Source organism: Topomyia yanbarensis, chromosome 2, assembly GCF_030247195.1.
Source record: "Topomyia yanbarensis strain Yona2022 chromosome 2, ASM3024719v1, whole genome shotgun sequence".
Taxonomy (NCBI): domain Eukaryota; kingdom Metazoa; phylum Arthropoda; class Insecta; order Diptera; family Culicidae; genus Topomyia; species Topomyia yanbarensis.
The window spans coordinates 461761798-461786720 of NC_080671.1; the positions used below are offsets into that span (position 1 = coordinate 461761798).

At 37.7% G+C, this 24923-nt stretch overlaps 1 protein-coding gene across 5 annotated transcripts in view; it reads left to right on the forward strand.

Moving 5' to 3' along the window:
* LOC131686019 (upstream stimulatory factor 2-like) overlaps positions 1 to 24923 on the forward strand; it is a 104400-nt gene that overhangs the window by 17865 nt on the left and 61612 nt on the right. For 3 of the 5 annotated variants that reach the window (XM_058970128.1, XM_058970126.1, XM_058970127.1), the window contains exons 4-5: positions 6133 to 6252; positions 6626 to 6750. In XM_058970128.1, coding sequence (XP_058826111.1) covers positions 6133 to 6252; positions 6626 to 6750 — 245 coding nt within the window. The remainder of the gene's footprint in view (positions 1 to 6132; positions 6253 to 6625; positions 6751 to 24923) is intronic. The other 2 variants (XM_058970131.1, XM_058970129.1) reach the window with 1 other exon arrangement.

Genomic DNA, 24923 nt, shown 5'->3' on the forward strand with positions numbered 1-24923 from the left:
CGATCATGTTCATCTGCATCTACAGATTGCTTCGGCATCATCAACAATAAGAATATATTAATATTTTCAACCCGCACTGCGTTTAGGTCGAATTTGTTAATAGATCGCGTTAAAAATGTCCGGAAAATTATTTATCAATTGTAAATATATTTCTCCTATTTATGTAAAACCAATTCGAATCTTAATTCTGAATTTTTGCCTTGGCATTGTAGATTACTGTTAAGCATTGTAGTAATATTGTACTGTTATACTTAAAAATATGCACCGCTTTCGTAGTTTTTTATTATTTTTTTTTTAAATTTTGATTATAGAGGTTTTAAACTTATCGGGAATCAGGTATTCCCGCCGCTCCGTTTTCGTAGTTGGCAGTTGGTTTAACGAGCCGACATTTAATCATTTGCTTGTCATACATAATAAGCGTAGTCTGAGCAAGATATGATTCAGGGACACAAAAAACCGCATTTTCAACGCAACCAAACTGGTCGTTGCTTGCCCGCAGAATAACGTCTAGTTTCAGAAATTGCAATGCGATCCTTTTCTTATATTTCGTTTTTGTGTTTGTAAACAGTTAAAATCTTAGTGAAATTGGATCATATTAACATGTGTTCCAAATTTATTGAAGTTTTTTTCGAGAGGGTCGAAAAATGTTGAAACTTTGAGACTTCGAGCATATAGATTTCAAAAGTAACACGGGGCCTAAAGGGTGAAGCGATCTGTAACATAAAAAAATCAGTTTGGTTAAAATAATTCTGAATATGTTGGCTATACTACACTCGGTTAGGAGGTCGTCAGGAAACTACAGTGTCGTCATCACCTTATGAGTCTAGATTAAGGGAAAATAGTATCAAACATATACTTTCTGCTTTTACAAAATAAGAAGGGCGCTCTTTTTCCGTCAAAAGTGAGTCATCTTACCCCTGTTTAATTGTTTCATATAATTGAATATTTTCAAACGGTTCATCTAATTTATTACTCGTTCCACTCTTTGAAGAGGGACGAACCTTACTGCTTCTAAAATCAACATTTTCTGTGTTGATCCGCTGCTTATATACGACCGACTAGATCGTTTCATATCAAGAAAAACAACAAGATAGGATAATCTGTGCATACAGACAGCTCTGAAAATGAATCTTCTCGTGCCAAACTACCAGGGCCGGCGAAACACCTCTTTCCCGAGTGGGTAGTAAGATTCGAAGTGATTTCTCCTCGTACTGACGATTCCAATAATAGTACACTCAGGTTTTTTTACGCGGGGGATACGAGCCGCGTAAATGAAAACCGCGTAAATGAAAACCGCGTAAATTTCAAAATCCGCGTAAATGAAAACCGCGTAAATTTCAAAATCCGCGTAAATGAAAACCGCGTAAATTTCAAAATCCGCGTAAATGAAAACCGCGTAAATTTCAAAATCCGCGTAAATGAAGACCACTTAAATTTAAGAATCTGCGATAAAGGGAACCTCATTGATGGATACCGCGTAAATTCCAAAATCCGCGTAAATGAAAACCGCGTAAATTTCAAAAACCGCGTAAATGAAAACCGCGTAAATTTCAAAATCCGCGTAAATGAAAACCGCGTAAATTTCAAAATCCGCGTAAAAAAACCGCGTAAAAAAATACCGCGCAAAAAAAAACCGCGTAAAAAAAACTTGAATGTATTAGTATCGATTCAAACCAGCCAAAATTACGGCGGATTTCTTCCCGAATTCAGGCAGAATAGGCGGAATTACGGATTTTCTTACAGGATAAGTTGGACAGTGAAATAAAAATTGTAGGCAGTTTCCGGATCCGGACCAGTTCCCGAATCTTTACCAGTACCCGCAAATGGACCAGTCCCTGGATCTAGCCCATCCTCTTTTCCCCTTACCAGGCCCGGACCTGAACCTGGTGCTTAGATCCAGACAAGTGTCTAGATCCGGACCCTCGGTTCGGATGCGTGGATCCAAACTATAGGTCTTGCTGTCCGTACATGGCGGGAAGGACTGTTAATGTTTTGTGCAGTGGCTACCTTGCTGTTGACGTCCGTGATAGAAAAAATTTCAATTTAACTCCGACGGAAATACCTCACCACTATTCCGTGTCGGTTTTTTTTCTGACTGTGCTGACTCTCCGGCGACCGACATCCTTTCAGGCTTAGTGGAGGTCGATTTGAATATTTCTCCGATGGCAAAAATAATAACGGTAAATCTCATTTTCGATACAAATTATATCTAATACAACCGACCCCTGGATGATCTACTTCCGGACCAAAGACAAGCCATTTAACGTCATCGATATATCGCGTGATCTAACTAAACAACACTCGACCGTGTACAAACAAGTATTTTGTCTACGTATCCGACCAGGAAGTAGAGATTGATGGTGTAGTCTCCTATATGGACCTTAATTGCGAAATAGGGTTTTTTCTAGATCCCTGTGCTTCAGACAATTCTGGTATGCAAGCAATTGTGTTTAGCAAAAATTGAGGAGTATTAGAAAACTTATTTTCCATCAGCCTCGTTTTGATCCTTTCCCGGATTTGTTCTTCCAAAATTTGTTCTTTTGAACGGGGCTCGTCTACTTGTTCGCCTTTTTGTACCGCGAGGCATGAACTGCCTAAGGCGCGGTGTGAAAAATGCGGAGAGGATCAAGAAAACTTTTTTGTCAGTGGAGAGACTTCGAATGAACTATCGACATATCCCGCATATATACGGAGAAAAATTGAAGCATTTTATTGAGAAACGGTGGTAAGAAATGTCAAAGAAAGCACCGGCCACGACTAATTTCTACGCTTCCTTGTTCACTAAAGAGCGACAATTCCGTTGAGGAAACATTTTTTAATGTGCCTAATAGTTTTCGAAAGAGGAGAATCATTTCCTCCGCAAGATTTAATCGCAAAGACCTGAAAGTGTACCTTGATGGGTGCTGTTACAAAACCGAAGTAAGTCTCGGAAAGTCCACATGGGACATCCAAAACTTCAAGTGTCTCTATATTTCAGTCATATTATTTTTTTATTATTGAAAAACGCGGTTATTGGCACCGATTCGTCAACGGATTATCGAGAGAAACAATATTTCGTCTAGTAGCGTTGTGTACTCGATTCGACCTTTGATCGGAATACACGGAACTAAGAATCCTTTTTCGGTGACAACAGCATTCCACGTAGATTCACATTCAAATGATAGATGTTTCGCGATGAAATTATAATAATGTATATAAACGTAATAATTGTTCTTCAAACACACAAATTTATCTGACACTAAAGATACTCGCGCTAAGCATTTTCCCCACAAAATATATGGTTTTATATTTACCTACGACCATGTCCACATCGTTACTTTTTCAAGTAGGCACTTCGATCGATGGAGCACGGAAAGCACTTCTAATTTTCCTGGAGAAAGATTCTTTATATTAAAATCGCTCTTGATTGCCTGATATAAATATTAGTTTGAGTTCTTTGGCATTGTTCGATTCCGGGTAATAAGAAAAGTGACACTTCGATTTGAATGGTAATAAGAAGGCGGACACTTAGGCATTAGAAGGTAATATTTGTGAAAGGTAATTTGTGAAAGATCGCGCAGTTTTATAGAATTTTTCAGTATTTCTTGTTAGAGGACACTCGAAAATTGGCAAATTTTGGGGGATAATGGAAGTTTAGTAATCCCAAAGGCATCAACCAACCTTGGGTAAAAAGAAGAATGAACGTCGTGACTTCCTTCGGGTGGCATCTCAGATCATGTCCAATAATTGCGTCCAATACATTGAATGTGTATCTCCGGCGTATTGGGGTCGTGGAGAGCGTTCTCTGCGCTTGCGGTGACGGTTATCGCGACATTAAACATGTTGTCTGGTCGTACGCCTAGTGTTCTACATACCAAACAAAACTGAATTTTACCGTTGAGGTATTTCGGAACTTGCCACAATCTAACAAACAGTAATTGACGAAATGACGAAACATAACCGTGATCTGTTTAATTTTACATGAAAGATGTACTTTCCAAGCGCCATAAAATGACACATTTTAAACAAACGCCATATGTGGAGTAAAATAACGTGACTCGCAAAATTCAACAACATGTAAAATTAAAATCCAACGTAAAACTATATCATTTTTGATGCTCGTATATGTCATGGTCAAGAGACATAAATTTACAAGATTTTTTCTAGTTGAGTAGCGCCAGATCTGCGTTAAACGAATCCTTTGGACCTGGTTTTAGTCCGAGATATGCTGGCTATCCTCCAAATTTATTTATATCTACTCTTTTGGTTGACTTACTAACAGCCAACCGCAAATGAGATCCCAAGAGTTCCCAGCGGATCCAAGGAGGCCAGTTGGCGATCCGGTTTATGATATCCTGATAGTGATCTTCCGTTTGTCACAAAGCTACAAGTTTAATTTCTTTTTTTCCTTGTCATTTTTCTCTGATTGTTCTCTGATACGGTTTCTGCTAGTGATGTTGGGATCAACAATCTTTTGCCTTCCTTATACAAAATCTACTGATTGTCTAGTGATTGTTTCTCCTTGCTTCAATTCTTAATCAAATGATTATTCATGTTAAAAAATTACAAATTATATTGTTCTTAAAAATATTCCCATAGTCTGAATAAAATTGTATGTATTAATATTTTTTGTCTATCGATCTGAATCCCTTGTTTTAAGATGTAGATGTGTCAAAATGTATTCCCCTGAGTATAAATATAATAAATAATGCCAAATTTAAAACATATTCTAAATTTTCTCAAGAAATTTAAATTGTAAAGCACAGAAATTAGTATCTGAATAAAAATGTGCAATTGGTGTACATCGAGGATTTCCAACGCAAGAATTTTATGCACAAGACACATAAAATGGTTAATCTCAGGTTTTGATTTGTTCCAAACTTTCGAGTGGGTAATTCCCCCCTCGGTAATTTTCGAGTGGGTAGTAGTACCCATACTACCCACGCTTTCCGCCGGCCCTGCAAACTACACGGCGAATAGTAAATGATTAAACCGAACATTTAGTGCACAATTCGAAAGCATGTGTATAATAATATTTTGTTAATGTCGGCAACAATAGAAGGTGTGAAAAAATAATTGTGGTGATAACTCAAAAATCAAATTTGTGGAAACTATTTAGAGTCACATAAAATATTAAAAATGTACCATTTAAAATATACTTGAACGCAAGCAAAATTTTATTTTATTTTCTTAATGCATAAAAATGTGTTTCTTAATAGCTAAACAATTGTTTCTGTTGTTACCTGATGCAGAACTGGACCTGAACAAGCGTTTCTTGGGTTGCATAAATCACATTGAACAGCATCACACCAACACTCAACTGAGTAAAGCATGTTAGTCAGGCGTTTTTGTAATTGAAATATGTTCCATAGTTGTTTGCAGGGGACAGTACAGTGTTCCTTCCAAGCTAGCACAATATCCGATTCGGATTTGAAAGCAGAACAAACATATCGAAATTCGTACCGGTGAGCTATACGACCAGCTGCTAAGCAAATTTAAATTGTTTCTCAAGTTTGCTTCTTATTAGGAAACAATGGAACATTTGGTTTAGTGGGTTATGCCTTGTTTAAGTGTACTGTGAACGAGTCTACCAATGAGAATATTTTCATTTTTCATTTTAAATCATTTCTTTTTGGAAATTCATTGATATGTAGAATTGGAAATAATTTAGGAAATGTTGTGTTTTTTTGTTAGTCGATTATATTACATAATATACATATTTAGCTACTAATTTTTTTTAAAATTTGTGAATTGCCCTTAGAGCGAATTGTATAATTCTAATTGTTGCTTGGATAGTTACATATCAAGCTCCAATAGTAGAACATAAAAATTACATAATGGTAACTGCATAAGAATTCATCGTCTTGACTAGTGATAGTAATATTTCAACTTAATTTTTGTTTAAATTTGGAGATAAAAAGGGAAATATTCAATTTAAATCAACCTAATTTGTTTATGATTTTGACCACACGGAGGTAACAGTTCTCCCACAATGCACCCGCCTGCTGCAGTAAATGCGTGAAAAATGACTTCGGCACTAGTTGTATTTGATTTAAATTTTGTTTTTCTTTCTCTTCCTCTATATATCTCTCTCTATTTACCCAACTTCAACAACTACAACAACATCAACAACAACTACAACCATTCACACAGGAATGCTAGCACTAAGATTAATTCAAGTGGCAGATAGTTTAGACTCACCAAACTTTCTCACAGGATCACCAGCTAATTCCTACCCAACGCTAACCAACTCGAGCAGCGATCCTAATCAATGTAATTGTTTTATTTTTCTTCGTATTTCTGTATCAATTTACCAACTAGAGACGCAACGAACGTGTGTAGTTTTGGTTGTTATCACTTGTTTAGTAGTCATGAAAATTACATAGCACTTTTTTCACTTTAGAGAAATCTAAGCGACCAAATGAGTGATAACAGAAAAAAAAAAACTGATGTCAATGACAGAAAAGCTACATTCGCTTTGAAACGTTCGTTGCGTCCTAGTGCCGCCGAAAACGGCACGAAAACGAATCCACCAATTAATAACATCGTTTACTTCACCCCCCGTCCAATCCACCCCTCGCATCGTGTGCCAATTATACGCATGTGAAAATTTGAAAACGCCGCACCCTTCGATCATCGCCGGCAGGCTCGTTCTTTGTGATCAAGAAAAACAACGACAACGTAAAGCAAAGCAGGCCTACCGTCAACATCAGCAGAACGGGTCCAAGGTCGGCCAGTGACTGCCCCAGTGACACGAACCTGAATAGAAAGGTAAGTTATTTTTTTATTTATATGTAATTTGTTGTTTCCTTTTTTTCGATTGATGGGAGCTGTTTATTTTTTGTTTGTGGGGAATTCTCGAGGTAGCATAATCGATCCGAATGGTATGCTGTAGCAGGGTGGTTCAAATATTTAGTTTATCTCGAAACCAAATCACTGAATGTAGTAAATTAGTTATTTTTGTGAGAAACGAGAACATAACGTTTTTTGGGGCACAGCTTCAGAAAATTAAAGACTAGCGAAGATTTTTTTTTCTATGCAGCAAAGTGTCCATAATAGATACCACTCTAACTCTGTACCGATATTGATTGCACGAAGTGCACAACATCACATATTATGGGTTCGAAATTAATTCGATCTCGGTCATTCCTTCACCATCGCTGACGCGACACGCCGAATGTGGGGTTGTCGTGTGAGATTCCTTGAATAAATTTTCGATCGACACTTGCGAGCAACAATCTCTATTAGACTGGAAACGTTAGCGTTTAGCGCTTCATGCACGAGTCATCCGCCACAGTTAGCATGTCTAAAACGACTTGAATACATATTACACGCGGTAGTGGAAACACATAACATAACATTGAACTGTTGAATTTTATCACCTCCGATTCGATGAGCATCCATTCGAGAAGCCGTTACGACGTTATTCTGGCATTAAAAAAAAAGAACAAATAACTGGGTTAATTACAGCTTAGATAACTGATACTGGGAATAAAACGCACGATTGTTTCAATTCAAGCGCCTCATCTCAAAAAGATGACCGACCGAAATTTCGAACCAGAAATAATATGCCTCCGAGATTGTTTACTATTACTTTGTATGGGGAAACATTATCAGCTTTAACAACCAATTAGTCATCTACTGTAAATTACTTATCAGCTTCCGTCGTTCTGCACCAACACTAGCGCAACCACAAACAGTGATCGATGGCCGATAAGGGTTTCTGCATCCCGAATGGCACCCCTCACGTTCCGGTTTGAAGGTTTACCTTCGTTTTGGGGCCTAAACCTTGGTTTGACATTTGTGATACTCCTATAGCTAAACCCACCATCATCCCAGCAGGCCATCACTAAGTTGTTCCCATGCAATGCAATTAAACTTCGACACAGCAGGCGGCGTACAAATAGTATTCACGCGTTTCACCGGTTTGTAACCCCCTTCTCATATCACACTAGTGCCTGAACAGTCAGCCGAACGCACACGAGACGCCAGCGAAGTTCTTAACCCTTAAGCTTCAACTTATTTTCAGGGTAGGAATGTTAGGTACAGTAACACGTTCAGTGTGCATAGTTTTCTCGAATGTTCAATGAAACTGATTCTGGAAATTACCTCTGCAGAACCAACAAGGCACTGAAAGGGTTAAACTATCTTAATTGAACACATGTGTATAAGCCTGGAACGTGTTATTCTGGGCGTTGCGGTTTTGTTGAGACTCGGAAGGGGGATTTTTTTCTCGCTCTGTTGATAGGGTTGTTCCCCGGTTGGCTTGGGTGATATGTCGGTCAAGCTCAGCGAAAATAATTTCCGTCGCTGATTTATGCCTTTTTCGGAAACAAGCGACTTTGTAGGCTCGTAATACTGTTAAACGATACTTCGTCGCTGTTGTGCTATCTTATGACAAACGCCATTTTGGGGTAAACTGAGTTAGATATGCCACATTACTTGTTTGAAACATCTCTACAAAGTGGCGTTTTCAGAATTTTGAAATTCTACTTGGTTAGTTAGATATAGCGAGAAACATGATGAGAAATTGTGAGTTTTTTGCTTCAAATCACTGTATCTAGGGATTTGCTCAAGTTATATTGAAGTTTTAGATGTTTTATGTGTGAAAATGTTTGAGGAACACAATGGTATAAACATTTTCAAAAGAAAATTACACGAGTTGTGAGAAAAACACAGGTTTAGTTTTAAACTAGAAATAAAGGATATTTGGCAACACTGTAACCAAAAATAACAATTTTTTCTAGATTCCCTGAGTCATTTCCTTCGAAATTCATTTCACCGATTGTTTATCGATTATATGAACGCAAAGATATGAATAAAAGTTAAAAATTGATGATTTTTTTCTATGGAGAATTTTCCATGCACGATTATGACACTTTCTACAAATTTTGTCATCAATACACGCCTATGACACGTGTGAGTGCGACTTTTGTTTACATTCATAGTAAAAACTCGCAACATAGTCAACCGATCTTCGTAATATTTGAGAGATTAATGCAGAATAGATAGAAGCATCAATTGTCTTCCTTGGATTGTTTATACCATTTATAAGTTTCAAAATATTCAATCTCAAACTTTAAAAATCGTTTTTCTCGAAATGTGCTAAATGGCGCTTGTCATAAGATAGCACAACAGCGACGACGTGTTATGTTATACAATATCTATCCCTAACTCATATTGATTAAAAATGACATGAATAGGCTTATTGATAGTGCAATACATCAACAATTTTCGTTATTTGCCGCAACTGCAAATTGCTTGCCGGACTAAATGTGTTTTTTCTTCAATCGGAGAAAGGCAATAAAATGTTCAAACCTTGTAATTTACGAATATTGGTTTTTCATTGCATACAGTTCCGGTATTGTAACAAATCTTATTTAAACACATTAATTGTATTGAAGTCGCAAGTCTTCAATAATATTAGAATATAAAAAAAAGGATGGGTGGGTAATGTCTGCGACATAACCGGAGAGATGTAGAATACATAAGGAACACGTTCTTTAAATATTTTGATACTCATTGGAATTTTCGGACAAAAGGTGATTTGGGCGAGGAATATTTCAAATTATTCTTTACAAAAATGATGGTGGTCCTGAAAAGGACCGGTTTTGTTGGCGTTGTTGGCCTTGGTGAGGGAGATGGCTAACGATGAAATTAATTGTTAGCATGAGGAAGTCGCGTAGTACTGGCCAATGGAAGAACAGATAATAATTGATTCCTGAAAATCAATTTTTCTTGATTCATGTAAATTATACATACTTACAAATCTAACAGAAGATTCCTGATCATATTTCTGAATCATTAGTGCGAACATTGTGTAATTTGGTTAAGTACAATGAAAGTTACAAACTTTCCAAACTCGACCTTCTGTTCCTTCAGAAATATTGAAATGGGGTGTCTATATTAAACCGTTAGTCGTGGTCACAATAAAAAAAGATGGGTGGGTAATGTCTGTCACATAACCGGAGCGTCGTGATTTCAATTCGAGACGTTAATTTAAATCTAATAATATTCAACAGAATCACGTTTGAATGGGAAATTTTCAAATAATTCTCTATGGTAATAATGGTGGTTCTGAAAAGAACCTTTGGTATCGGCGTTGGTGTTGATGGTGATGCGCTGGATCGTTGGATATTTTTGGCATGATAGTTACGTGCCTGGCGAACTGTTTTGTAGCCTCGAACAAAACGACAAGACTGGCTTCTTCGGGTACCATTACGGCTGAACTTTATAAGCTTAGCTCGACTTTGAAATCCTGCACAATCTCACGAATCAGACACTAGTAGGGCCATTTTGTTTGCTACTAGCACGGAGCTGCACAAAAAAACCATTTAATGCAGTTAGTTCACGGGGGCTGCCAAAAAGCTTGAATAGAAGCATGCGACTTCAACGTTTCTCTTAAACACATGCAACAACACATTCGTTTTGGTAATACTGATAATAACAGTAGAAAGGAATGGAAAAGCAGTGCACGAAACGAGCGAGAGGATAATTTAAATTTTTGTTCCGTGTGCAAGCTACTTCTTTCCACACAACGTATTATGTTGCTTGTTGAAAATTTGCTACACACCTTAAAATGAAAGTTTCAGTTTAACTTTCACTAGAACACAATTGATTGGTCCTGAAAAGAACCGTTGCTTTTATTGTAATTTACGCCCACTCCCACAAACCGACCAAGTAGGCATCACTGGCTTCATTACGGCTGAGTTTTGTAAGCGTAGCTCGACTTTGAAGTAATACACAACCTTACGAACCAGACGCTGGAATGTTAGCCAGCGGATTAGTTGCTCCGTTGCCCTTTAGTTGGGGCGAAATACTAGCACGGCGACAGTTCCTGATCGGTAGTTGGTTGCGATGGGCCACCAGTAGCTGGGGCACTTTTGCGGACCGTCATCATCGCCAACTGCTTTCCTCCGGTGGACTGGCTGCTTGCTAGTGCTTGAACGAATACGAATGATGAGAAAAACCGACCGACCAATATTCATATATGAAAACACGAGAAAGCACTACTATCGCTCTCTCGCTCGTTTTCGTGCCATTCCTGCGCCTTTCCTTTCCGTTCGGCTACCAATACTAGCATAACCAAAACGAAATTCTGTCTTTCCATCGCCTTCAATCTAGTGGCCAGTGCTAGCAAACTTGCATGTTCAGTTTTTCAATAACAACATTCAAACAATATTTTCAAAGAATGTTGCAGATTTGAAAAGAAGGAAGGAAAAGATTTTCACAAATTTAAATTCTTTCGTGTTATTTGTTAGCGCTGATAAAGGCTATTTTGTTTGCTACTAGCAAGGAGCTACACAAACAAATCGATTTATGCAGTTAATCAACGGAGGCTGCCAAAAAGTTCGAATAAAAGCATGCGACTAGTGTACTTTGCATGTTCTATATTTTATCAATACTAGAGAGGATCAATAAAATAATTCAAATTGTAATAGCGACATGCAATTGTGGCAACACTGGTCATGAGATGGTGGGGGAACACGCACATTCGTTTTAGTTATGATGGTAGTAGCAGCAGAAAGGAATGGAAAAGCAGTGCACGAAAACGAGCGAGAGGATAATTTAAATTCTCTTTCTTTCCACACATCGTATTTTTTATATAGCTTTCTGAAAATTATTTGTTATACACCATAAAATGTAAATTTCAGTTTAACTCTTATTACAACACAATTAATTGGTCCTGTAAAGAACCGTTTATTGTTTTATTGCGGGAGCATAATTCAGACGCACTCCCCGCGGACACGGTGAGCCACAAAGCACTATTTTGCATCCTCGAACAAACCGACCAAGTAGGCATCGTTGGCTTCTCGGGGCATCATTACGACTGAGCTTTGTAAGCGTGGCTCGATTTTGCAGTCCTGCACAATCTCACGACCCAGACGCTGGAACGATAGCCTACTCTGTTGCCCTTTAGTTGGGGCGAAATTCTTGCAGGGCGACAGTTCCTGATCGGGTTGCGATGAGTCACCAGTAGCTGGGGCACTTTTTCCGCCGTCGTCATCGCCAACTGCTTTCCTTCGGTGGACTGGCTGCTTGCTAGTGCTTGAACGAATACGAATGATGAGAAAAACCGACCGATAGATATTTATATAATCGCGCTAATATGCACTACTATCGCTTTCTCGCTCGTTCTCGTGCCGTGTATGAGCCTTTTCTTTCCGTCCGGCTTCTAATGGCCTAACCAAAGGAATATGCCGTCTTTCCCCCACCAACTGCTCTCGTCAAGCAACCCAATGCGAATAATCATAAAACAAACATGTAGTGGACCTATATATAAACTTTTCATTATTTTATTGTTCGGTTGGTCCACCATTTTGACGGCTCTGTGCGGGATGGGCTGAAAATTTTCACTTTTCCGAGTAGTTTTCGAAAGATTTTTCAAAAACAATTTTTTGTTATTAGTGCATGTTATACATACTTCAAATTTTAATACAGCATAGAGGAACATATTTTCAACAAATTGGCCTAAAAATCAAATCATTCTGTTAAGTATGATAAAAGTTATTAACGTTCAAAATCTGACGCGGCGCCGCAGCCGATATTTTGAAACGGGACCCCTATATTGAAAGCTTAAATGTATTCTACATTAAAAGTTGGTTCTACATTTCAAGAGTAGTATTCGGACTGGGGTTATTCGATGTAAAAGCAATGCCAACAACGGTGTAAAAAGATGCGCTATAGAGATGCGTATGGGTTTTTAAATGGTTTACGTGGTCAACTAAAGTTCAGTAGTCTATGAACTCACAATTGGGAGATGTTATGCGCGACACAAAAAACACACACACATTCCTGTTGGAAACAACAAAATTTATAACCTATTTGTTGTCAACTGCTGAAAAGTTCATTGCTAATGAAAATTTGATCCATGTCGTGTCCGATCTAAACTTCCGGTTACACAATTTGGAAAAGACTGGTTAAAAGCTATGCGAATTATTGGAAGGGATCTCTAGTGGTAACCATTTACGCCGGGCGAACCTTAATTTTGTTTCGTGATTTTTAAGGTTTATATTCTATTGGTAAAAAAAAGTTGGATCTTGCGTGTCGAATTCATCTCATCCGTAATTGGCATCGTCTTGGCAACCAGTAAGATACTAAACCCAAATAGCCACACGTTTTGTGTAAATGCGTAAACAACTGGTTGATCTCCAGTGATGTCTCGGGGAACCAAGCATAGGAGCTCTGGTTTGCTAGCGAGAAAGAGAAATCGAAATCGGTTGTCAAAGATGTCAAAGGTAGAAAAGGATACTGCGCTATTAGGTTTCTCGCAATCATCAACTGGGCCAAAGTAGGCGTAGACCTTCTTTCAAACAACAACAATTTCGAATGGCAGGCTTGTTATTTGTTCGCACAATGTGCACAAAGAGCGAAATACACCAATAGAGCAGCGCAAAAACACTGCGATGTGCAGAACGACCCCACAAAGAGAAACTTGAAAACGACAAAGAGAAAGATCTGTGCTCCAAGAGCTGCATAATTTCGCGCAGAGTCACCTTGAAGAGCCACTTTTTTGGGCCTCCCCCACTGGCAAGCAGGTAGGAAAGCGTATCAAACTACAGTTAAGATAAAGTTTGATCGGAAGAACGTTCTTAAAATATTTTTTTGGTCACACTAAAGAGCCTCTTTATTTCTACTCTTTGAGGTGTGCAGCCATGGAGTAGAATGCACGCATGGGAGCAACACACATCGAAGTGAAGAGGTTTATTGTGAAAGAGAAGAGCAGTGGTTCGCATGAGAAGTGCAAAGAGTGTTTTTATTCTTCTCTTTCTTTGCTCTGAGATGCATTACATCCCTGCCGAATGGGTCTCAGACACCGAAGCTGGCAGCCCGAGTTGGCATTTTGCGCAATTATAACGTAGTAAGCAGTGTTTGACACTTTTTTCGGGCTAGAAAATTCCGAACCCAATGTGCGTGCGTTGGCATTCGAACCCAGATGAGCGACATTGGTCCAACCTCGGTCCGACGCTGGTCCGAAATGGGTTCGCTATAGTTTCAATATTTGTCCAACATTAGTTCAATATTAGTCCGACGTTGGTCCGAATTTGGTCCCACATTGATCCGACAATGATCGCTATATTATTCTGACATTATCTCGACTTTGATGCATCCTCCCGTCCAGAAGTAAGCGGCTGGCAGGATTTGTTGAAGTGGATAGGGGGATTAGCGTATCCACGTCCATAAGAACCCCACATGAGACCTGGTTGATTGGAATTACCATGAACTATCATCACATCGTTTACAACTTTCGTTCAAAGTTTGCCCAACATTGGCTCAACTTTTGTCTAACTTTCGTCTGACATCAAACCGATATTGGTCCGGCATTGGTTCAACTTGGTCCAACACTGGTTCAATATTACTACGACGTTGGTACGACATTGGTTTAACATTTGTCCAACATTGATGTAACATTTGCCCCTTATTAGTCCGACATTGGTTCGATATCATTTCGACATTGGTCCAACATTGATTCAACCTTGGTCTAACAATGGTCGGACATTGGTTCGATATTGGTCTGACATTGGTTCGCCATTGGTTCGACATTGATCCAACGTTTTTTTGAACATTGATCAAACATTGGTTCGATTGTAGAGGTTTTAACCGCAGAGTCAGCCTCTTTTTTAGGGCTAGATTAATTTCTAACCCTAGGTGCAGGGTCGGGAATTGAAGCCAGGTCAGTTGCGTATAAGGCAATCGATTTACCAACTGTGGCTTATCCACCATCAGGGATGCGAACGGTACCGGTAAACTACATTTTTTTCCGGTAGATTTACATTTGCATAAGCCGTACAGCCCGCTATAGCGACGCATCACTACTGCTCTTGCCAGAACGGTACCCAAACCGAGTACATTTTTCCGTACAGCAGTAAAATACATTTTTGTTTTGCTGCCGTACTCCGACTGCTCGGTGAGAGTGTGGCGCAGTAAAGTTTGCTCTCTCGCTTTGTGCACTTTTCTCTGCCTAGTCAAAGGGAGAGGCCCGTTCACGAAAGCGTTGATGCCGTAAAAGAACCGCATTCATTGTCGTCGTTTGTGATTAAGAACATTAAATAAATTGAAAATATTAAAAAAGGTAAAATAAGGAAAGAGAAGCTGTACCGCTCGCATCTGTTGGCTGTACTGGGGACAATATTTTTTGTCATGTTACTGCTTTGCACACAGGCTGCCGTAGAGCGCAGGGCGTCCTGCACTAGCGAACGACAGCAGCGTCGTATGAGAAAGGAAAATGTAGGCAGAAATATTACAGCCGTAGAAAAGGTAGGCATTTTGCATCCTTGCCCACCAGCATATTTCTTGATTTTCTATCAAATCAGCTTGGCGCATCATCATTAAGTAACTGAGATTAAATCATTCTAGTTTAAGTTAGTGTTGCATTACTATTTTGTCTGAGAAGGTGATAGAAGGAGGATAACAGCTATTAACTGATGCTACTGAGCTCAATTATATACTATGGAAACGGTTCTCAACTTGTTTCGTATTACGGACTCCTTTGAAATCACGCTGGGTTTTTGCAGATGCTCAAGAACTCGCATCGCTTTTGTATGCTATTAATATAATATTTTCAGTCTGTTACAAAAAAGGCTTGAAACATTATCTGTCCGGAAAAGATATTCTTTTTCGCTTACCACTAACAACTACTTCACAATACTTCTGTGTCCACGGAAACCAGGTTGAGAATCGCTAAGCTATGGTAAAAAATCTAATACCCCCTTTTTCATCTTATGGCAAGTCTCAAAGTAACCTTAAATACTAAATTGCACATTATATGGACAATTTTGTTCCCTAGATGTCCCATTTTATATGACAATTTTGTTCCCCACCCACATCGACTGAGACTTTTAAAATTGCTACTAGCTTCGGAAAATAATAAAATCAATAAATATGGCAATGTCCTATTACAAACGCTCACAACCTAACGTATTGTATAATTTCTGTTGAAATCGCAAAGTGCACCGAAAACAATGGTGTAGTCCTACATCAAAACGGCCTAGTCCTGCGTCAAATTTATGGTTCTATATATCCGAAGCCAATTGTCGGATCTATTCACTTTTTGCGGGAAAAAAGGGTTTGAATAGCCGATTTCAATAGGTTCTTTAATGGATTGTCAGATATTTTCTCTGAAGAAAAATATCGTTCTCAAAGAAATTTTTTTGACGATAAAGAAAGGGTTAGCGTATTCAGTCAATTAACATACAATAAATCGACATTTGAACAACCTTTTCGTAAATTTCCATTGCAGAATATTGAGAATTGGGTAAGTGACAGTGAAGCTTTATCTTTTTCTTTTCGAAATTCTACGAAAAGTATAGAGCTAGAGCAAAAAATGAAGGCTCCTGTAGTTACCTGGGCAATGAGCGAAGAAAAACTGTGCAAAATTTCAAAACTATTGGTCCAGTAGATTTTGAGTTATGATGTACTCCGCAAGACAATTTTTCGGCGAGGCATCTTCGCAGATTCACTGTCATTGGATCACTTTTCAGTATTTTGCAATAAAATTTTGAGAAAGTATTGATCAATTGTGGCATTATTATATGAAAATTGAATGAAAGTTCTAACACTCTCTGTAGCGCCACAACAAACCAAAACCACTCCGATATCGCTTCTGGATATCACCGAGAGAATCGGTGGAATCTCGTGGGCCACAAATCTAAGAAGTATAAGTGTAAACAAACATTTTTGGAATTTCTCAAAACATTGCTTCCTCTCGTTATCTTACCATTGAATGTCGTAACCCAGGAACGGATTGATTAAGACTCATTGAGCTGTGAATGGTCATAAATCGATTTGAGCAGATCTCTAGTAATACGAATGTCAAAATTCTTGGAATGGTCTCAGTCCAAGATATTAATAAAGAGAAAGGTACTAAGCTTCAATATTTTCCGTTGATAACACTCCTTCATCGGCCATTGAAAAAGTTAAAATGCTACTAGTAGGCTATTGCTCTACGAAGTTAGCAAAGATTCGCTCATTTGGCCATCTACATGTCAAATCACCTGATCGACATCCTAGCTAATGCGCTACGGTGTGCAAAAATCTAACTTAATCTCAAAAGTATATCTCCGATTTTTCGTAGTTGGGTAACTTTAATCTTATTACAATCTCTGCCTCAGTTGAATGTTTCTTGTTGGGGATCATGTGGTGAAGTAACACCGAAATGGACCTTCTGGAACAGGTTCTGGTGGTGGAATGGAACTCGGTAATATGATTGCCAAAATTTGTGAAATTGTCTTAAGAAATTGCTTCTTCTAAGTTAGGTCTTGTGCTCTCATACGCAAATTGGTTTATCCAATTTTTCCTTTAAAAAAATGTTGCATACTTGCAGACGTTTGTCTATCATGCAAAAAGACAGTTTGTTTCCCTATACTCGACAGCGACCCAGAGCTTCTGTGCTTGGCTAGCCGAAACATCACTCCGTACCAGCCAATTGCTTTAGGCGTAGTGTGAACTGTGTGGATTTAGTGTCCAACTGGCGCCAATTTTGGTGTTAGCTTGGAGATATCGTCTAGTTGGCAGTCAGTTACTAACGAGTGGAACACGAAACATTCAACTCCAACTTTTCTGCTTCTTATTGTTATGGAAGAATCTTATTGTTATGGAAGAATTGTTATGGAAGAATCGGAAGATTAAATCTGGAAATCTTGTTGAAACATGTGTGATCTCTACGTAAAGAATTTTGACCACCATATTCTATTTAAATCAGTTTATGACAACTCACAGATTTTCTGATTCTTCTCATTCTAGAATAAGTATTCGTTGATTCTTTTAATAGTATTTATTAGGAAGTGGTTTTGAAATACAATAATATTTTTAATTTTACGTAAGCCCTATCTGCCGGTTTAATGTCAATTTGGCGTATTGTCCACTAGGGTAAATCGTCGGTCACCGTCGTAGCAATAGTCCCATTATTTGTGTATTTTTAGTGCGAAATAATTATACGAACAGGTTACACAAGTGTGTATTCCACGACTGATTCACGGAAACATAAGGGCGTGAGGAAGCCAGTGCACAGTGGTCGGAAACGCCAAAAACGTGAACTTAATTCACTAGATGCCAAACCATCGAATATATTCACAGGGTGTCTTTGGAGGAATTGTTCGTATGAATATTCCCCACAATCTGATAACAATTGAAATTAGGCATGGCTTACTATGATCGAACTAAAAAAATCAACTTTTTATACTGACGAGGTAGAAAGTTGGTATCTTCGACAAAGTTTTAAAAAAGGTTATAGTGAAGAATTTTGTTGAAGAACTTGAGCTTGTAGGACTAAAGGTTATCGATTTATAAGGCGTTTTCTATGGCAACCCCCTTAAGTCTAGTTTTTTAATATAACTTTTTTTATTGTGATTTTCAAGACTGTGTTGAAGACAAATGTGTAGGTATCAAAATTACATAATATTGTCGAAGACTGCATGTAAAAATACTCAATTTGTTGATTTTTGTATTGAAAAAGTCAGAAAACATGATAAAGTAAGCTTACCCTATTCATAGGGTTCTAGAGTGCCACGCACTAAACCTTCTTGCCTTTATTGTACATAGTTTAGACAGTGAAAAAAGTGCCTGTTCGTGCATTTTGGTTTGCATCTTTCTTTCTTATACGTAGTTGAAGTTGGTGTTAAAAAATGTAAAAATCTTGAATAACTTTGAAACGAATGAGTATCTTCGACAATATTATGTAGTTTTGATACCAACACATTTGTCTTGAACATAGTTTGCACGAAAAGTCACAATCAAAAAAGTTATATTAAAAAAAAACTAGATATAAGGGGGTTACCATAGAAAACGCCTTATAAATAACCTTTAGTTTTACAAGCTCAAGTTCTTCAACTAAATTCTTTACTATGAGCATTTCTAAAACTTTGTCGAAGATACCAACTTTCTATCTCGTCAGTATAAAAAGCTATTTTTTTAGTGCGATCATAGTAAGCCATGCCAAATTTCAACTGTTATCAGATTGAGGGGATTATTCATACGAACAATTCCTCCAAAGACACCCTGTGAATATATGCGATGGTTTGGCCTCAAGTGAATTAAGTTCACGTTTTTGGCGTTTCCGACCACTGCACTATGGTCCCAAAGCTGTATTTAGGAAGACAAAACTGTTTGCGCCAAAACCGTTGGTTTTAGATATATAGTATCTTCGGCAAACTTTGTTAGTACTTTCTTGCCGATTTTTTTTTATATTAGTTGAATTAGGGTGGTCCTTGTGGTTAGGGTGTTCAAAGTATCAAATTCTAAGATATGTAAAATTCAGCTACAAAGCGTTCTACAAAGTTATAAATCAACCAAATTGAAGCAACTTTTCTTAAGAAACTATGTGGCTATCTCTAATGGTTCATGTGCTAAGATTTTTGCAATATTTAAGATAGGGTGGCTCTTTGAAAATTAGTTTTCTATTAATATCTTTCTATGGGTTAATTTCTCTCTAATACTTTGTTCTAGAGGTTTTTAGAACTTTTAAAAATACACATTTTTGCAGAAGCAATGAAGTTTCTATCTCTTTTGTTTACATAGTTACAGGCGATTTTCAAAACAAAAATGGTTTTTTTCAAAGCTATATATCTTCCAACATTGCAAATTGATTGTCAATCTTTTAATTTCGTTTGAAAATCGAAACTTTTGTACTATGCTATATTTTTCGCATAGGCCTGCTAAGCCAAGACAAGTTTCGGCTTCACTTGTGTCTCATCGGCATAAACAGAACTTCTGCTCGAACGGGACATCACGTTTGATCAGTCGTTTGATTGAAACACATAGTGTGTTTTAGTTTTAAGGGATTTGCGTCAAGCCGGCGCAAATCTATTCCGACAATGTGTTAGTGTCGGTTTCTGATGAGGCGAAGCCGAAACGCAACATAGTATGAAACTTTTGTAGTTTTTGGTGAAAAAACTGCGGAAGCGTTATTTCTGTAAAATAAATAATTAATTTTTAAAAATGGTGTATTTTTCAACAAAAATCGTTCATAACTTTTCAAATAGACGAGATAATAACTTTATAACTTCAGCAAAAATATTCGCCATACAAAGTTCTAAAAGTGCTGCAAACAAACTATTTACGATAAATCAATGTATGAAGTGACAAATGAAAAATAGTGATTTTAAGAGGTCACGTTTACATCGCTCAATATCTTATGGTAAAAAAGTTCTAAAAACCTCTAGAACAAAGTATTAGCGAGAAATTAACACATAAAGAGATATTATTAGAAAACCAATTTTTAAAGAGCCACCCTACCTTAAATATTTCAAAAATCATAGGACATGAACCATTAGAGATAGCCACATAGTTTCTTCAGAAAAGTTGCTTCAATTTGATTGATTTATAACTTTGTAGAACGCTTTGTAGCTGAATTTTACATATCTAAGAAGTTGATACTTTGAACACCCTAACCACAAGGACCACCCTAATTCAATTAATATCAAAAAAATCGGCAAGAAAGTTGTAAGAAAGTTTGCCGAAGATACTATATATCTAAAACCAACGGTTTAGGCGCAAACAGTTTTGACTTCCTAAATACAGCTTTGGGACCATAGTGCAGTAGCTTTACTTCATAGTTTTTTTCATTCTTTTATACCATCAGAAAGCTAAAAAAAATTTCCTGTTGTGTCTTTCAGTTTTCAGTTTGTACCTAAACGATCAAATTCTACAAATCTTGAATCGTACACATCTTGCATCACTAGCTCCTTACAAGCACGGCGACAGATCTATGCTATATAAACTAATTTCTCCGCTGCTTTGGACAAGATCCACTACCAGGTAGCAGTTGCCCAGCTAGATAGACGTGGCTGCAGTAGTTCCTTTCAGGATTGGCTTCAGTCATATCTATTAACACTGGAATCCCTCAGGGCAGTCACATGCGGCAGCTTATATTTCTGCGATATCTCAATGGTGGATCAAGACTGTTAAAATCTTGAATGCTTGAAGCTATTATTCACCGATGATTTTAAATTGTTTCTTCCTTTAAAAGATTTCAAAGACACTAGCTACTTACAGTTGGACACCTTTTCGATCTGACTAAGTGCTAATAGGATGGTAATAAATTCCTCGAAATGCACCATTGTTTCGTTCTCTCGCAAATTTCACTTGAATACTGTACTCATGTGAGAATCGTCTGGGAAAGGCCTGCGAGTTCTGCTAGACTCCAAACTAGATTTAAAAGGCAATTTGAAAAATACTATTTCGAAGACCTCTAAACTGTTGAGTTTTAGTGTTCGTGTTGCAAAGAACTTTGTCAAAACACACTCTACGCTTGAGTATGCTACTGTTCGCTGCGCTCTTCATCGTCTCACTTGGAGGGACCCATGAAATCTTCAAAGCTATTAGGACCCCACACTGTGTTTCCAAAAATTTAAAATAATAGTTTAATTCACGAACATTAGTAGGCTGAGAAATGATGTTACGAAGTTACTAGTGAAGAAAGCAAAGATGTTCCTGGATATAACAGAGAATATACCTACCATATCTGATTCATTCGAAATATGAATTATGCTACACAGCTGCATAAAGTAAATATTATCTAGAGACCCCACTGCACTGTGGGGAATTGGTAATTACATTATATCAGCACAATCCTTTTGTGACTGCGGCGTTTGGGTGTACTACGCATGACATACCGTGCGCATTTCACAATAAACGTTTCCAACGTCCAACAAAACACGCGCCTACTACAATTATTTTCGTGTCTGTTGAAGAAGTTGACAATCTGAAATCAAAACGAAAATATTTTCGGTTGTTGTTTCCACAATGGTTTACAGACGATGCGCAGTGCGTAATTGTAGTAGCGTTACATCCGGCCCCTCATCGATATCTTTCCATAAAGTGTTGCTGAAAAATAGGTATAATTTGTATTTATTGTTTTCCCGAGTTACAAGGATTTGGTTCTGCAGAACACGGAATATCGCGTTATGGAAAACGTTGTGTGGTGTAACACATTTCACCCCGGAGGACTACGTGTGCTCTGCTCATTTCACAGAGAAAGATTACAAAAATTCGATGAATAGAAACCAAGGGTTTGAACACAAAATGCAATTTACACTATGACTATATTAATATATCCTAAACTTTGTGATAGATTGAAAGAATCGGCAGTTCCTTCCATTCATATAGATTATTCTGTGGTGAATACCTGTGTTCGAGACACACCGATGGAAACTGAGCCCATTATGTTCAATGGGGACGAGATGGAAGTTGCAGGTGAAATAACGATCGATGATTCAGCAGTGCAGGCTGATGCTGTACTGGAAATCCACGCTAAAAGACAAGGAACTAGTTCAGCAACACAGCAGATAAAGAACGAACACGACTACCCCTTTAATCCTGCGCGGTATGTGTACATGGCGGGGAAACTCCTTGAGCTAACCGAGGAAAATGTGAAAATGAAGGCGGAATTACGAAAGCAAAAACAAAATATGAGCAGGAAGAAAATAGCTATGAGAAAGCTTCGCGAAGAACTGACAGTTTTGAAAAAAGTAACAGGGGATATGATGAGTTCATTGAACGACTTAATATTAGTTGAATTACAGCGGAATAAAAACAGAAAGTGTCGTGGGGCGAGATACTCGGAAGCAATGAAGAATATGGCGCTAGTTCTTCAGTACTGTTCAACTAAAGCTTACAGGCACATGCGGAATTTTTTTGCTTTCCCAGGACTAAGCACAATCCAAAGATGGCTATCAAAAATTGATATTAGGCAAGGATTTTCTTTGACGGTATTAGAGCTTCTTAAAATCAAATCATCTGTCCTACCAGAAGACGAAAAATTGGTAACGCTATTCTTGGATGAGATGGCTATAACCGAACGAGTTGGCTATATTCCCAATGCTAAGCCAGATTATTTCACCGGGTTTCCAACCAAAATACCTGGTCAGAAGACGCTAAATGTCAACACTAGAGCGAAATCGTCTTTAACATTGATGATAAAGACACTTAAAAGTAGTTTTAAGCAGGCTATAGGATATTTTTTCTGCAACAATCTCACATCAGCCGAATTGAAAAGAATCGTTGATGAGGCAATTTCACTGATTTTCAAAACTGGATTTATCCCAAAAGTTATAACATGTGATCAAAATTCGACTAATAGAGCGCTTTTCACGAAAGAGTTTGGCATTACAGAGAAGAAACCATATTTTGATTTGATCATTTCACAGGTCCTTGAGAATAGCGATCATAGAACGAATAAAATTTATTGCATGTATGACGCACTTCATCTTCACAAATCATGTAGAAATAATCTACTGAAGCACAACGCAGTATGGAATGGAAAACTGCTCTGTTAAACATATCGTGGATCTGTATTGGGAAGACGTGAAAAATGTTCCACGAGCAGTCCCAGGATTGAAATACGAACATATTAGACTAGCCCAATTTACTGAAATGAACGTAGGATTAGCAGCCCAAACGCTCAGTCACTCCGTGACAGCTGGGCTGAAGGATTATGTTAGTACTGGTAAATTACCAGAAGAGGCTTTGAATACGGCCGAATTTTGTGAGGATTTTGACCAACTATTCGATTTAGCAAATTCATTGAGTTTGTACGAGAAAAAGGTAATGGATGGAATTGCCATAATTTATGTTCAAATATGTTCAATTATTTTGTAGGAATTCAAACGTGCAATTACATCAAACTCTGCTCAGTGGAATTTCTTAAACAAAATCGAACAAAAATTGCAAGCACTTTACTTTGTCCATCAAGAATGTACAAACATCACGCAAGTAAGATATATTGAGTAGACTTTAAACGGCGTTATATACTCTATAAAAATTTACACACTAATCAAAAAATACATTTAAATTACATTCTACAATCGGCTTCACTTTTCACAAAAACTGCATTCTCTCATACACAATCCGTCAGTAGCGTTTTTAGCTTTCTATATGAAACGTCGCTAATACTCAAAAGCAATTTCCCTATAGTTTATGAAGAGAGAGTCCTAATTAGTTATCGCAAACATCGTTTAAAGTTCTGCAACTTTCGTATTTCTTCAAGCTTCAACTTCAAATCTTGAGCACAAACTTTTGAATATATATGTTTGCACATTAAAATCTTTTTTTTTTGTTAAATTTTATGTTGTAATATCGCTTCAAATTGCGCGATATGTGCCAAATGTCTCAACCTGCATGTTTTGTGTCTACTGATTAATCTGCTACTTTAGGTCTGAATTAATAGTCAAAAAACGAGTTTAGAGCTAAATTGATTGCCCGAACTAGAGGTTTGCAATAGGGTTCGTACAAATTCGGCACAAGTATCTACAGTAGCTGATTAAAATACCGCAGTTGATATGCCCAAACATAATAATATTTTGTAAATATGTGTATTTTTGAAAAATTAACAATTAATTTTTTAACAGGAAAGTGAATTCAAGAGATTGATTAAACATTCAAGACAACCCTATTTTATTCAAGGCTGGCTCATGTATATATCAGCATTAAGAGAACTGTGGGTTGAGCTTAGTACAATCCATAAGTTCAAATTTTTAAGAACCAGAAATCTTTCTCAAGATTGTCTCGAACATTTTTTTTCAATCATTCGTTGGTGAAACGGAAACAATAATCACCCCGATTGCTCGGAATTCGCGTCAGCCTATAAATCGATAGTGATTAACCAACTTCTTGCACCTAAAAGAATCGGAAATGTAGAGCCAGATATAAGCAAATATATTCTGGCAAATGACGATATTCGCAAGTTAAAGATTGTGCGGGAAAAAATATTTACTCGTGCAATCTGACAAGGAAATGGTCAACGTAGAAGAAGATATATTTGATACAAATCAGTTATCAAGCATACACTGGACAACCGGATGGGCTTGCAGCAAATTAAAACACAGCGTTTGCCTTCAAAGGGTAACCAGCAGCAACGAAAACATTTCCTCTTCCCATTCCGCTTTGGCTGATTTTAAACGTTATAACGATCGAGTACGAATAAAAACACCTGGTGAAGAAATTTTCAA